The sequence below is a fragment of the Mastigoproctus giganteus genome, chromosome 9 (genome assembly GCF_048544385.1).
Source record: "Mastigoproctus giganteus isolate SK-2022 chromosome 9, ASM4854438v1, whole genome shotgun sequence".
In the NCBI taxonomy this organism is placed as follows: domain Eukaryota; kingdom Metazoa; phylum Arthropoda; class Arachnida; order Uropygi; family Thelyphonidae; genus Mastigoproctus; species Mastigoproctus giganteus.
Window position 1 is genome coordinate 149,652,799 of NC_143583.1, and position 16,716 is coordinate 149,669,514.

At 36.6% G+C, this 16,716-nt stretch overlaps 1 protein-coding gene across 1 annotated transcript in view; it reads right to left on the reverse strand.

Annotated features, from left to right (window-relative positions):
- The window catches only part of LOC150080815 (peroxisome biogenesis factor 10-like), a 133,948-nt gene that overhangs the window by 65,662 nt on the left and 51,570 nt on the right, over positions 1-16,716 (reverse strand). Inside the window, exon 5 of the mRNA XM_090380829.1 lies at positions 12,365-12,628. Within this exon, the coding sequence (XP_090236955.1) occupies positions 12,365-12,628 (264 nt within the window). The remainder of the gene's footprint in view (positions 1-12,364; positions 12,629-16,716) is intronic.

The window sequence follows — 16,716 nt, forward strand, 5'->3', positions numbered from 1 at the left end:
TTTTCATATCAATACAGAAAATACTGGTAGTGTCTATGTAACTTGTAGCAGTGTAATCAGTATCGGCAGAGGAATATAAATCATAAATTATAGAACTACTTACATGATTTAAAAATTTAACTTGTCATACAGTAATATTCGCAGAGCTTTTAGAATCGGTGATTTGGCATAGATAGCAAGCGAAGAGTTCAAACCATGTGTGTGGCACTAGATAGTTAAATTTATTTCTATTATAACTACTTAGATTTTACAAACGTCATTTTTAACTAAATACACATAACAACTTAGATTTTACAAATGTAACATTATCAATTAATACATATAACTTGATAGGAGATAAGAAATTCATATAATGTAACTCGGAGATAATACTCAATACTGAAATATATATATGTATAGTGTTATAACTGCATTGGGATATACGTTTAGGGTTATATTTTTGTATTGAAATTTTATTTGAAATTGAATCGAAATTGTGATTCAGACCACAGCAGCAAAGCAAGAGGATGAAGCTAATGCAAGTGCTGTGGCTCAGGGGAGAACTGAGGGGGAGGTTGTCCTCTGAATCACAGCCTTTTGAAATGCACTGCTTGTTTGATGTTTGTGGAGCAATCAGGAATAGGACATAATATTGCCAAGGAAAATGTCTGTGTGTGTGCGTGCGATGTAAGGAGTGTGAGGAAATCAGGTGCCAACTCAGCGTTGTTAGGGGCCTATATGAGAGCTTGAAGGACAGGGTAGATGCCCTCGAAGGATTGAAATTGAGGGCCCATCAAGCTCTCAGCTGCCCACATCAATGCCAGAGCTTGCATTAGAACATCACGCAACACAGCAGCAACCCCTAAGGCAGAATGTGCTGGTTCCACAGGAACTAGTTGTTGTCGGTGACTCAATTGTCAGGGAAACGGGGAATATATTGTGCAAAAAGGATAGGTGGAACAGGAGGACCATGGTATGTCTGCCTGGGGCAAAGGCAGATGACGTTGCAGAGCAGATATCTTTTAAGGGCACAAAAGATGATATTGTTGCACATGTTGGCACTAATGATATTAAGAATAGGAGACCGGCAGAATTACTTAACAAGTACAGGTCAATGTTGAAAAAAACCATGAGTTAGGATTGAATTTGAAAGTATCTGCAATTATTCCCAATATAATGTGTACAGGAAGGATAGGAAGGGATGAGGGGGTTATGCTATTAGTTAAGAAACACATAAAATCCAAGCGAGTACAGCAAGTCGACATGGGTAGAGAGCAGTGTCAAGTCAGTTTGGTGTAACAAACAATGGGAAAGCAAAATTGAGAGTGGGAGTGTGCTATAGGCCTAATGACTCTAGTGAGTATATTAAACAACTGTACAGAGAAACAGAGTGGGCCAGTAAATCAGAGTGTCTTATAATGGGGGATTTTAATTTCCCAGATATTGACTGGAATTTGTGGGTTGGTCACTCACACACTAGTAAAGCTTTTGTGGATTTATTGGATGATTGTTTTCTACAGCAACATGTTCGGGCAGCAACGAGAGGGAGTAATACTCTTGACCTGATTATCAGTAGTGATTCTTCATGCATTAAGAATATGCAGATAAAGGAACCACTAGGTGGCAGTGATCACGGTGTGCTGAAGTGGGGTTTACTCAAAGAGGTAACTACCATCAGGGGTAAAGGGAAGGGTTTTTGCTTTCGTAAAGGCGACTAAGGTGGTCTGAGACAGTATTTAAATTTTATACAGTGGGGCCAACTGATGATGTTACCAACAGCAAATTCAAAATGGGAAGCATTCAAAGAATTAATCTTGGAAGCTACTAGGCTTTTCATACCAACTAAGAAATATTGTTCAAGGTTTAGGCCTAAATGGATGTTAGATGAACTAATGAGACATGTGGCAGAGAAGAAAAATGCATGGGATACATACATTTTTCACAGAAGCCTATGATAGTCATAACCTAGTCTGTAACCAAGTCACAAAGGAGGTTAGGCAGGCAAAGGCAGATTACGAGAAATCTTTGGCAAAGGATGCAACGAAAAACAGCAAAGAGTTCTTTACTTATGTAAACTCTAGAAGGAAGGGGATGAATCAGATAGTCCACTTGATATTGATTTCTCAACTGTTAAAGATCCTGCTCAGGTAGCTAAAAAACTAAATCAGTATTTTGCATCTACATTCACACATGAGGAGTTATTCAGGGAGGGGAATGCCAGAGATGAATTAAACTCTAACATGAAGCTAAATGATTTTGTAATAACTGACAGCAAAGTGGAGGAGACATCCTGAGGTGGATGGGATTAACCCAGTTTTTTTTTTTAAAGGAGGCATCAAAGGAAGCAAGAAAACCATCAGTCATAATTATGAGAGCATCCTTGGACTACTGGGAGGTCTCCACAGTCTGGAGATGTGCAAATGTATCCCCAATTCACAAAGGGGGGGTTCAAAGGGTGACAGGAGCAAATACATAGTTTAACTTCTGTTCCTGGTAATGGAGTCACTGGTTAAAGAAGCATTGCAGGATCATCTAGACAAGAAAACAATAATAATTCAGACAGCATGGATTTGTTCAAGGGAAGCTTGTCTGACCAATTTGATTGGATACTATATATGGTCACAAAGGAACTGGATGCAAAAAATAATTTTGATATCATATACTTGGATTTCAGGAAAGCTTTTGATAGTGTTGCACATTGAAGCCTACTGTACAAATTGGAGAACTATAGCATTAAAGGCAAGTTTATACAATGGATAAAAGGATGGTTGAGTGCAAAATGACAGAGAGTGGTAATCAATGGACACTGATCTTTGTGGACTAATGTCATTAGTGGTTACCCCCTCAGGGTTCAGTGTTGGGCCAATTGTTATTTTGTATATTTATCCATGATATTGATAAAGGTATATCAGGCCTCATGTCGAAGTTTGCAGATGATACAAAGGTTGGCAGGATTGTTAGTATACTACAGTATACTACTGCAACAGATCTATAAAATTTGGGCAGATGGGCTGAGAAGTGGCAACTGAAGTTTAACATTGACAAAAGTAAAGTACTGCATACAGTACTTTACTTTTGTCAGCAGCAGTGGTTTTTTTTGGGACGGTACACAACAGTAATCCAAATGTCACACATAACTGTTAATAAAGGCATACCGGCACCTCGAAGTGCACTGCATCCAATGCAGTGCACTTCAAAATTTGTAATATCCGTAAATTTATTTCACATGTTTATCTACTATTCAAATAAGATTAAAATTATTTAACTAAATTTACATTTTTCACTGTCTATTGTTAAGATATTTTCTACATAAAACTGTATAACCGTTTTTAGAATTCTAAATTACTCAGTCAGATCTCTGTTTAACGAAGTTCTTTTATAGTTAATTATTTTGAATTCTCCTTGGAAGTTATATTTAAAATACTTTACATTGAGTGAGAAAATTTTCGATTAGGAGAGAATTAACTTGGTACACACTGTTCACATTTCTGGCCTTCAGGCAATTTAGGCAATTAGTGCTGCTGCGCAAATTAAGAGAATTAATGGGATTACCATTCTACAACTTAGTGGTACCTGGTAAAACCTATCCAACCACCTGTCCCACATACAGAGAAGTCACGCTGGTCAGCAGTGAGCAGATCATGGGGTATTCCCAATGGGCTCTGCTTCACCTTCTACTGCAGTGGTGTCCAACCTTTTCTCGTACAGGGGCCATATTCAAAAAAATTTAAAGTTAGATTTCTTTAGTGTGTTACATTTTCCATATCTTGTTGCATGTAAAAGTAAAATTGAAAATATTCAAAAATTTTATTAAGTACAATACACAATTACATTTACTGAACAAAACATTTTTTTTCCCCCGCCTTGTTAGTTGTTGGCGCATCGGCTTCTGTGGCCATAATGCACCTCCCAAAGTTTTTGCATTTTACACTGATCCAAGCCAGAGGTGGGATTCGAACCCATGAATTTTGGCTTGCCAGGCAGGCACTTTACCCACCTGGCTAGCCTGGTCGGCCCACAAAACATTCAGTGAGAATTTTTTGATAATTAACAAAATTTTAAATTCTGTTTTAATTCACTTTCCGGGCGGGCCGTAGAGTGGACACCACTGTGAACCAACTATAAGCATCCCGTTCAAGAATTAGGAGAGAGTGATTTTCTTTTACTCCGACAAATAATCATCTGCTGTTTCGCAGAAGTGCGTTATCCTCATTGTTTGGCAAATTTTCCCTATCTCTGTTTACATGGTCACAGTACCTGAATATCCAAATGACACTGACATTTCGAACAGTTTCAAAAAAAAAGAAAAAGAAAAGAAAAGAAAAAATTCAAATTTCAGAATTAGTGACAACATCGATGACGAGAGAAGGCAAACGAGGACAACGAAGGTATCAAAACTTCAAAACATGAAATTTTGGCATCTTGTGAAAACGAAGTTAGAAAATTGTCAATTAGGTTACAGTTACAATTACAAGAAAGAGATACAATTCGTGCATTTCGGGAATACCTAATTGAAAAGATGGTTTCGGAAGAATTGAAGCATTTGATGGACACTCTGAGTACGATACCAATTTCATCAATGAATATTAATGAGGATTTTCACATATGAATCTGATCACGAGCCCAAACAGAGCTTCGTTGATGACAAAAACAGTTTCTTCACTACTGTTTCTTAAAATTGTAGGCCCACTGCTGACCCGCTTCGATTCAGCAAAATATGACGATTGGTGGCTGCTTTGGAAATGTCATTCATCAACAGACACACAAAGAGGAAGAAATGAAGTTGGCATACTGCCTGGCAACCCAAAGGTCACGGGTTCGAATCCTGCCTCGGGCTTGGATCAAAGTACTGCAAAAACCTTGGGAGGTGCACTATGGCTACAGAAGCCGATGCACCAACAACTACAAAAAAAAACCTTTATTATGAAATTATTTTTACTTACATTATTTATTTTTACTTATTATTTTTAAGGGTCATAGTCTAACAAAGGACCCTTAAAATGTCACTCGGTTGTCTGTCTGTCCATCTGTCACAGCATTGTATCTCTGGAACTACTCAACCTATTACCTTGAAATTTTGCATGAGTTTGTACATCATGTAGGCCAACATAAAGCCATATTGATTGTTGTTGACAAAAATTTTTCTGAGAAACTGGGGAGAACAAAAATGTTGTCGATAACTTATAGCTTATTATACACCGTTGGAAAGGGCTCAAAGAGCATGTTTAAAATATAATTTTTAAATATTTTTTAAATTAAAAATGGTGATGCCAGACAGGAAAATGTGGATAATTTTTGTGTCCCTCCCCTATATTTCCATTGCTAATGGAGCTAAAAATTTAAAAATCACATTAGTTATGCATTATTTGATGTTTATCAAGGGAAAACTATTCCGATTGAAATCTATCATTTACTTATTAAAAAACCAATTTTTTATTGCACTTCGATAGCACGCTTCTTTGTATTAAGTAACTCTCCTTTTGGTGACAAAAAGGTTGCTAAATAGTTAGTTAATAATTCTATAAAGGTTATTTATAAATTTTGCAACGAGAAGTATTTTTTAACAATTTTCAAAGCTGAAATTGTTTGGGAAGGAGGTACTCAGAGAGCCAGTGTTGAGGCGGTGGTGGTGAGGAGGTGCCTGCGCGAAGTCTTGCACGGGCCTCACCTGCCAGTTGCTTCTCCCCCAAGACTTTAATCCCTTCTCCAGAAAGACTGAGTTGCTTCTCGCCCCCTTGTCATTCACAACAACTGGAAAGACTCAAATAGAGAACATTTTCGTTAGTTCCTCAGTTTTAGGCCAAGCTGGAGTACTAGAAACTTTTTTCAGTTACCATAAAGCTCTCTATTTGAGCTACTACACTAATGACCATTTGTGACTACGGACCCTTCATCCTGAATGTCCAGCACTCAGTAGTTGACCGATTTATTTACTTATTTTTATTCACATTTTACTTTTTTTTTTATATACTTGAATAATAAATTTATGCTTAATAAACTGTGTTAATATACTAAATTTGTTGTTCTTATTCCAAAAACATTACTATGAAAGTAACAATATCAGGAAAAAAAAATTTAGGGTGCTTTTCCTGATAGCAAAGAATGAGTACTGGCACCTATTTTTTTTACAAAAAAAAAAGCACTGGGTAGCAGTAACCCCAGAGAAATGTACCAACTATGTGGCACTACCCAGGGTAGTGGAGAATGAAAAAGCCCTAGGGATAACTGTGCAGTCAGATGAAGTTTTCTGAGTAGTACAGACAGGCTGCCAGAGTAGGTCATGGGGTATTGTCAATGATATACAGGAATTTTGCTACCAGGGATGAGTTGATTATACCTTTGTGTAAAGCAATATAGTCAGCCAGACAACACCTTGAGTACTGCATAAAGGTCTGGTGGCCTCACTTTAAGGAGGATGTAGAGTCTCTAGAATGAGTACAGAGAAGGCATTAGCAAGGGCACATGATGCAAGAAAGCAAGCTTATATAGCATTAGCCAAAAAAAAAAAAAAAAAACACCTTATTTCACCCAACCCCTCCCTCCAAATGTTTGTCAAGTTCTGCCTTGAATCTATTTACGCTATCAACTTCTACAAAGACAGATGGAAGTTTGTTCCAGCAATCAACCACCCGCTGGCTAAAGGCAAACTTCAACACATCTATAATACAACCGTCTTTCCTCAATTTGAATTTATGCCCTCTCAGGTGATTATTCTGAGCAAGAGGAAGAATCCCATCAGCATTGAGCATGCTTAAACCATTCAAGGCTTTATACCTCAATCAGATCACCTCACAGGTGCCTAGTCTCAAGACACTGTAATTTGCAAAACTTAAGCCTTTCTTCGTAACAGAAACCCTCTGTTCTGTTCACTAATCTTGTTGCCCTTCTCTGTACTCGTTCCAACAGCTCTACATCCTTCTTAAAATGAGGCCTCCAGACCTGTATACCGTACTCAAGGTGTGGCCTGACCATTGCCTTATACGAGGGGATAATCACCTCCTTATCCCTGCTAGAAAAATTCCTGTAGGCAACAAGATTGGTGAGCAGAACAAAGGGATGCTCTTATCAAGAAAGGCTAAGTTTCTGCAAATTGCAGCACCTGGAGACTAGGCACCTGCAAAGTGATCTGATTGAGGTTATAAGGCCTTGAATGGATTGAGCAGGCTCAATGCTGATGGGATTTTTCCTCTTCCTCAGATTACAAACCTGAGGGGGCATAAATTCAAATTGAAGAAAGACAGTTGTAGAACAGATGTGAGGAAATTTGCCTTTAACCAGTGGGTAGTTGATTGCTGGAACAAACTTCCATCTGTCATTGTGGAAGTTGATAGCTTAAATGAATTCCAGGAATAATCGGCCAAAATTTTGGAACAAATGGATGGGCAAAGTGGCAAGTTTTTTTTTTTTTTTTTTTGCTGATGCTGTATAATCTTGCTTTCTTGCATCATATGCCTCTACTAATGCGCAACAGTATCAAAAGCTTTCCTGGATTCCAAGTATATGATTTCAAAATTATTTTTTGCGTCCAGTTCCTTTGTGACCACATTGTAGTTACTGATCAAATTGGTCAAACAAGACGTCCCCTTAACAAAGCATGCTGTGTTTGAAGTATAACTTCAGCCTTATCTAGATGTTCCTGTATTACTTCTTTTACCAGTGACTCCATTTTTTTCCTGAAACAAAAGTTAAACTAACAGGTCAGTGATTACTCTTGTCACCCTTTGATCCCCCTTTGTGAATTAGGGACACATTTACACATCTGCAATCTGCATGGACTTCTCCTGAATCCAAGGACATCCCCCTCTCATAATTATGGCTGAGGGTTTGCTTACTTCCTTAATATAACTGGATAGATCCCATCCATCCCACGTACCTTTCTTATAATGCAACAATTTCTCTTCCACTTTCCTCTAAGTTATTACAAAATCATTTAGCTCCCTTTAGAGCTTGATAATCTTCTGGCATCCCCCTTCTCTACAGAATTCCTCGTGTGTGAATATATACACAAAATACTCATTCTGTTTGTCAGCAACCTGAGCAAAATCATTGACAGTCAAACCATCTATATCAGTGGTCTCAAACTCAAATTGCATGCAGGCCGAATGCACGATCTGAAAGCAACTGACAGGCTGGAATTTTTTTTTAAAAAATGAGAGTGAATATATATATATATATATATTGCACCGTACTTACCTCTAATGTATGGATACCACCCCTTTATAAACTGGTGTGACGCGTGTGTGTAAGTTTATAATAAGTTTAGAAATTTTACTTTTAAAATTTAATTTGCCTCGAACATGGTTTAATTGAAAATTTATTTCAATAATGTTCAATTCTATTTTCTACAATGTTTTTCTCTATACTTACTTTTTATTTCTTAAACTTATATTTTTCTCCTTCTCTCCCTGGCTAAAATTATGAGACTTTCTTTCGGTTAAATTTTCTTTTCTATTTTCTTTAGATGCCCAATCACTTACTAAATATTTATCAAAACATACATAAACAATAATAATAATAACGCAAAGGAAAAAATTCAAATTTATATTTATTTTCTGTCTGAAATCTAAAGGTTGAACAAGAAATTTCAACAAGAAATTTCTGTTGGTTACACTTTGTAATTCAAATGTGTTGACAGCTAAATATTAAATTTTCAGACTGATATTTATTTCAAATAATTCAAATATGTTGAATTAACCACTAAATAACTTACTTTTAACTTAAACTAAAAATAAACAAATTATGAAAACTTTCCAAGTGGGACAAAACTTGAAAATAAATAATGACAATCTATTCTCTTTCTTTTATTTATTAAATTTTTCTTCGACACATACAGAAAAAATACATATGTTTGTATGTAAATAATTATAAACTTCTTTATTTCTTACTACAACTTGACGCTTGATGGCGTTTCGATTCTGATAAAGTTTGTAGCACTGGAGAAAAATTACTAGAAACTATCTTCATCACGGATTGTAGATGCTCATCGGTCAATCGGGTTCTTTTCTTGGACTTATTAATTTTCAATTGCGAAAAAAACTGTTCAATATAAATGTACTCCCAAACAAAGCGATTATTCTTATTGCAAAAATTCGTAACTGAGGGTACTTATTTTTTGACAAGTATGAATAAAAGTTAATCAAATCTGTATCTTCAAATCTTTGAATAAGATTTATATCACACTGTAAATTAATTAGCTCCATTTGTAGATTTTCTGGTGCATTATTCACTGATCTATATCAACTGGACTAATCTTATTCATCCCCTTCCATCTGAAGTTTCCATAAAGTAAAGAAGTTTTTGCTCTTTTTCTTTGCATCCTTTTCCAAAGATTTCTCGTAATCCGTCTTTGCTTTCCTCGCTTCCTTTGTAACTTGATTACAGACTAGTTTATATCTACCATAGGCTTCTGTGTCGCCCAATAATTTATATGCATCCATTCACTTTTCTTTTCTTTCACGTTTCATCAGTTCATCTGGCATCCATTTAGGCCTATACCTTGAGTATTTTTAGTAGAAAAGAATGAAAAGCCTAGTAGCTTCTATGATTAAGTCCCTGAATGCTCTTCCCGTTTAGAATTTGCTGACGGTAACATCAGTTGGTCTCACTTTATAGAATTTAAAAACTGCCCGAGACCACTGTAATCACCTTTACAAAAGGCAAAAACCCTCCATTTTATCCATGGTTGTAGTTACATCTTTAAGTAAATCCCACTACACTGTGATCATTGCCACCTAGTGGTTCCTTTATCTGCAGATTCTTAATGCATGAATAATCACTGCTAATAATCAGATCAAGAGTATTTTTCCCTCTTGTTGCCTCTCTAACATATTGTTGTAGAAAACAGTCACTAATAAATCCACAAAAGTCTTTCTAGAGTGTGAGTGACCAACCCACAAGTTCCACTCAATATCTGGGAAGTTAAAATTCTCATTATAAGACATTCTGATTTACTGTTTCTCTGTACAGCTGTTCGTTGTACTCAGAATCATTAGGCCTATCACAAACTCCTACCCATAAATTTTGTTTCCAGAGTGCTTATTTCACACCAAACTTATTCAACATTGCACTGGTAACCAGTGTCAACTGGGTGCACTGCCTTAAATTTTATGTGCTTCTTAACTAAGGGCATAACTTCTGCCCCACTCCTATCATGTCTGTCCTTTCTGTATACAATAAATTGTGCATCCCTTATATCTGAGTGACACCAAGTCTCTGAAATCCTAATTTTGGCAAGCACATTAAATTCATCAAATTTATTTTCGAGACATTCAGTACCCATTCACAGTACAAAGGGTACTAGGAAAGTTTTGCAATATGACGCAACAATGAATCACAGGAAGCTGCTTGTTGCTGCATGTTGAGACATGTTCATACGTGCATAGTAGCCGCCGCGCCAAGTCGATGGGCTCAGTTATTCATTAGTAGTGAGAGTGTCAAGTGCTTGCGATGGCATCGTGGTCACGAAATGAGATAAGGACAGTTTTGCGGTATAATTTCGTGCATGGTTTAACCATAGACCAGTGCTTAGAAGAAATGACTCTTGCACTAGATGATGATTGTCCACATCGTACAACGATATTCAGGTGGTATAGAGAATTCCAAAAGGGAAATTTCACTCTGGAGGATTCTGAGAGGCCGGGAAGGCCATGAACGTCAGTTACAGAGGAAAACGTTACTGCTGTGAGGAAAATGCTTGACGAAAACAGGCGAGTGACCTACCAACAGATAGAGGATACTTTGGGCCTAAATGCACCAGCAATTCGTTCGATTCTGCAAGATCATTTGCACGTGAAGAAACTTTGTTCTCTCTGGGTGCTGCATCAACTGACTGAAGAGCAGATGACACGACATGTGACTTGGTGCCGGGAGATGTTAAAAAAGTTTGATAAGGGACAATCTCGGTATGTGAACAACATCGTGACAGGTGACGAGACTTGGCTGTACTATTACGATCTGCCGACCAAGGCTCAAAACAAAGTTTGGCTCTTTGATGATGATGACGACACACCCGTAATTGTCAGAAAATCCTGATCTGTAAAGAAGAAAATGATAGCTGTATTTTTCAAATCGAGTGGAATTGTGGAACGTGTCGTTTTGGACACGCAGAAGACAGTCACAGCTAAGTGGTATACTGAACAATGCCTGCCTAAAGTCATTGGATCTATGAAGAACCTGCGGCCAAAGTCAAGAATGGACACCTGGTACCTCCATCACGAAAATGCTCCAGCTCACCGCGCCAAAGCCTGCACCGAATATTTGACCACGACAGGACTGAAACTTCTCGAGCACCCTCCCTACAGTCCAGACCTTGCTCCCTGCGACTTTGCACTGTTCCCGCATGTGAAAATGAAGCTAAAAGGGAGGCGGTTTTCCAGTGATGAGGACCTTCTACGGGCTTGGGACAACGAGTGTGCTTTACTCCCTAGTGAAACTTGGCAGAACTGGTTTACAGATTGGTTTCGGAGGATGGAGAGGTGTATTGAATGTAGAGGAAATTACTTTGAAAAAATTAAATAAACAAAGCTGTATTGCAAAGCTTTCCTAGTACCCTTTGTATAGTACTTAATAATGCAGTAGCATGTATTTGGTTTTTAAGGTGATTCAATTGCTGAAATCACATAGTACCATTTATACCTCAAATTAAAAAATGTTACTCAATCACAACGCCCATACCAGAGGTGGCATTCTAATCTGTAACCTTTATTTCTTGGCAAGTACATTACGCACTCAACCAATCTGGCACAATTAATATTGGCAATTATCTTTCTGTGGAAATTATAGAGATCAGAGCTACTGAATCATCTAATAAAAATTATTAATTATCTCTGAAACCAAGAATTCTCAAAAAATTGAAATTTGTTATGTCCCTGAAGAAATTGTTTAATAACAATTCCACTTTTTCATTGAACTCTAATAATTAACATACATTGTTACATGAAATTTTGTATTATCCTTGCTTCAATTTTTGCAACTGTGAACATATATTATTAAAATTTTTGCAAAATGAATCAATGATGTGCTTACTGAACAATAAACAACATTTCTTGTCTCCCCACAAAATGTGAACATCGGCTTTTAAAACTGCATATTGTTAAATTGCACAGGTCCATAATTTTAAAAAATAACATATTTGCACTTGAAAAATATGCACAAACCTGACTAAAAATTGAGAGAAAACTGAATTTATAAGAAAACCAGAAGGCATGCTCAATTATCAGAAATTCAGAATATATCGAATTCTGAAAACTTCTGACTTAATTCAAGAGTTAGGCAAACTGTAAAAACTGAAGCAAGGGTAACATAAATTTTTGGCCACTCTATGGAAAAGTCAGCAACAAAATTATTATTAAAGAAACAAAATAAAATGAAAATTCTGTTAACTCACATATCTAATTCCAGCAATCCTTTTTGATATATGATGGAATTTTCCAAAAATATAAAATATTGCCAAGTGAAGACACTGAAATAATGTTATAATCTCTTGTAACCAAGAAAGTGAATTCAGCAGAAAATATCGAAATGTCTCCTGAGAAGACTGAGAATTTAAAAATTGTAAAGATGTATTTTGTATCCTCTTCCTCAGTTTAGTTAAACAAATCTTCAAAATAAGTGGCGATAAAGAATGTATCAAAACAAACAGCAATCTTCTCTATAAACAAGAAAATTAATAAATAAATAATTTGGGCAAGTAACTTTTTAAAAACAACTAATTTAAGTCATTGGCTGATAAAACTAATTAAGTTTAGTTAAAAGTTGCGTTTAAAAGTTTAGTTAAAAGTTTAGTTAAGATATTTCATGAAAAGTAACTAAGTTAATTTCAAGTTTTTCTTTTTTTTAATCTTAATACCACCCAATAAATTTAAGGCAAAATCTTTATATTAGAAGAGCTACAGAACATAACTGCAGATTGCATAATTTATTTAAAAATGGGAATGAAAAAGGGATTCTTTTAAAGAAACAGCAACATCTCCCTTTGGAGTAGTATTTTTTATTTAAAGTTCAGGGGCAGCTGCTAGTGAGCTGCCTCCACAGACTCAGATTGATGTGTTTATAAGAAACCACTCTCCATTTCAGGTCATAATGACAAAAGAGAAAAGTCTATCTTCAATAGATTTCCATTCTCTTCTGTAATAATTCAATGTTCAAAAATTAGTGGAGTGGTATTAATAATATTTAACATTGTATAAATTAGACCCTATATTTTTCTATGAAAAAACTGGCACAAGGAACATTAAAAAATTTTTTGTAGTAATTTTATATCTGTTGTTATTAGCATGAGTAAAGGCACATGATGCAAGAAATAGGCTTTTATAGCATCAGCTAAAAAAAAAAAAAAAAAAACCATCCCTTCTCATTTCACCCATCCACTCGCTCCAAATGTTTGTCTAGTTCTGCCTTGAATCTATTTAAGCTATCAACTTCTACAAAGAGGGAAGTTTGTTCCAGTAATCAACCACTGGCACACTTCTGCCAGTCTTTCCTCAATTTTACCCCAGGGGCTCACATCTGGTGAGTATGGGCTTGGCACACCCAGGATCCTGAGCTGGATATCATCATTTTTCTTTTTCTTGGTGACTCCCTTCGACACAATCAATCACTCTCTCTCTCTCTCTCTCTCTCTCTCTCTCTCTCTCTCTCTCTCTCTCTCTCTCTCTCTCTCTCTCTCTCTCTCGGAGTAATTTGAATTTTTTTTTTTTTTTTTGGCTGGTGCAGCACAAGCCTCAAGCTTCCTTGCACCATATAGCTATTAATAATAATAATAATAATAATAATAATTTGAATTTACTTCCTCAATTTGAGTTTATTTTCCCTCAGGTGATTATTCTGAGCAAGAGAAAGAATCCCATCACCATTGAGCATGCTCAAACCATTCAAGGCTTTATACATCTCAATCAGATCACCTCGCAGGTGCCTGGTCTCCAGACACTGCAATTTGCAAAACTAAAGCCTTTCTTCGTAAGAGCAAACCTTTGTTCCATTCACTAATCTTGTTGCCCTTCTCTGTACTCATTCCAGCAGCTCTACATGCTTCTTAAAATAAGCCTCCAGACCTGTATACAGTACTCAAGGTGTGGCCTGACCATTGCCTTATACAAGGGGATAATCACCTCCTGATACCTGCTAGAAAAATTCCTGTATACAATTGACAAGACACCATGAGCTACTCTTGCAGACCATCTGCACTGCTCAGAAAACTTCACATCTGCCTGCACAATTACCCCCTGGTCCTTTTCATTCTCTAACATTGTCAGTGTAGTCCCACACAGTTGATACGTCACTCTGAGGTTACTGCTTTCCACATGCAGTACTTTACATTTGTCAATGTTAAACTTCAGTTGCCACCTCTCAGCCCATCTGCTCAACTTTTCTAGATCCTGCTGCAGCAGCGTACTGTCTTCCATTGCTGCCTCCTTTAATATAACTGGATAGATCCCATCCATCCCCAGATGCCTTTCTTATGTTTCTCTTCAACAATTTTTTCTTCCACTTTGCTCTCAGTTATTACAAAAACATCTAGCTCACTGTCAGAATTTAATTCACCTCTGGCATTCCCCTCCCTGAATAACTCCTCGTGCGAATGTAGATGCAAAATACTCATTTAGTTTGTTAGCTACCTGAGCAGGATCATCAACAGTTGAACCATCAATATCAAATGGACAAATCTGATTCATCCCCTTCCTTCTAGAGTTTACATAAGTAAAGAACTCTTTGCTGTTTTTCTTTGCATCCTTTGCCAAAGATTTCTTGTAATCTGCCTTTGCCTTCCTAACCTCCTTTGTGACTTGGTTACAGACCAGCTTATATCTATCACAGGCTTCTGTGTCGCCTTTTATTTTATATGTATCCCATACATTTTTCTTCTCTCTCACATGTCTAATTAGTTCATCTGACATCCATTTAGGTCTAAATCTTGAACAATATTTCTTAGTTGGTATGAAAAGCCTAGTAGCTTCCAATATTAATTTTTTGAATGCTTCCCATTTTGAATTTTCTGTTGGTAACATCATCAGTTGGTCCCACCGTACAGAATTTAAATACTGTCTCAAACCACTGTAGTCACCTTTACGAAAGCAAAAACCCTTCCCTTTACCCATGATGGTAGTTACCTCTTTGAGTAAATCCCACTTCAGCACACTGTGATCACTGCCACCAAGGCACCTCCGTAGCCAGGTGGGCCGGAGCAGCAGTGCATAGCACATGCTTCTTGATTAGACTGGGGTTCAAGCCCATGACCACCAAATACAGAGGATGTGGAAAGGTCAGGGAATGACCACTGCATATCCCCGGAGCATTATGGCCTTAGTTGCTAATGCTCCTAAAAACCAAATAACAAATAACAACAACTCTTGATGAAAATGATACGCTTTACTCTTTTTTGTAGTATTCATTTTAAATCAAAGGGTATTAAATTAAAGTATTAGTGCTGTTCAGTTATTAATATTAAGTAAGCTAAATAAGAATTCGACATTATACTCTCCACAAAGTAACTGCATGAATTTTTACAAGAGGCCCTAGCTGGCTGCGCGGCAAACAAGAGAAGTCACATGGTTCAATGGATTTGTAATAAGCATATGTAATGGGGCACATAATAATAATAACATTTAGATTTTGACTACTATATTTTTTATATATATTTAAAATTCGTCATGATCGACCGTGATCGACTTGTTGGCCACCCCTGATCTATGTGATGTGCATGAAAAATAAATAAATATTCATTAAAAAATTTTAATTTAATTAAATCAATCAATTTATCAATCTAATAAAACGAAGTATAAAATTTCATGAAATCCATTTACTGGGATTTTAGTTATTACAAGCAGATAGAGAGAGAGAAATAACTGCCAGATTTATTATTATTATTATTATTAGTTACATGGTGCAAGGAAGCCCGAGGCTCATGCTGCACCAGCCAAAAAAAAAAAAATTCCCGAGTTACCCTGAGAGAGAGAGAGAGAGAGAGAGAGAGAGAGAGAGAGAGAGAGAGAGAGAGAGAGAGAGAGAGAGCGAGCGAGTCAAAAGTCAAAGGGAATCACCAAGAAAAAGAAGAATGATGATATCCGGCTCAGGACCCTGGGTGTGCCAAGCCCATACTCACCAGATGTGAGCACTACCTTTAATGAAATTTGGGATGGCCTGACAAATCTTTTTAAAAGGTCCAAATATCGAACTACATGAAAATCTATACACCAGAAACTGAGTTATTAAAAGCAGATGGATAGACATGGTGAGGACAATATTTTCATTATGCAAATATGTTAATGCACCGAAAAAAAGGCCAAGCTAAAAAAGAAAGCACCAATGGCAAATTTAAGTAATACTAATACATTCTCATAACTTATTATACAGTATCTTGAAAAATCGAAATATACTTTTTTTCCTGAATAATAAAGAATCTATAATTTTCCTCTTTCTTATAATCAAAAGGTTCCAACAATGCCAAAAGTGCATTTAAGTTTAAGGAAGCAATCTAATTCAGTTGTAGAAAGTACCATTTGATCTTGTTTTATCTGGTACTCAAAAGTGCTCAGGCACAATACCAACAGAGAGAAAAAAAAAAAAATTCTCAATTTTTTTCACTAAAGAATTTCATAACATTTCTGTGTGCTTCACCATTTACAGCGCCATAGCCAACAGAGGAGATGAAAAAACAGGCAGAAAGGCAGTTATAACCCTTCCTGTACTGTAAGTACAGCAGACTCTCGATTTACCATGATCAGATTAACCAGGACACTT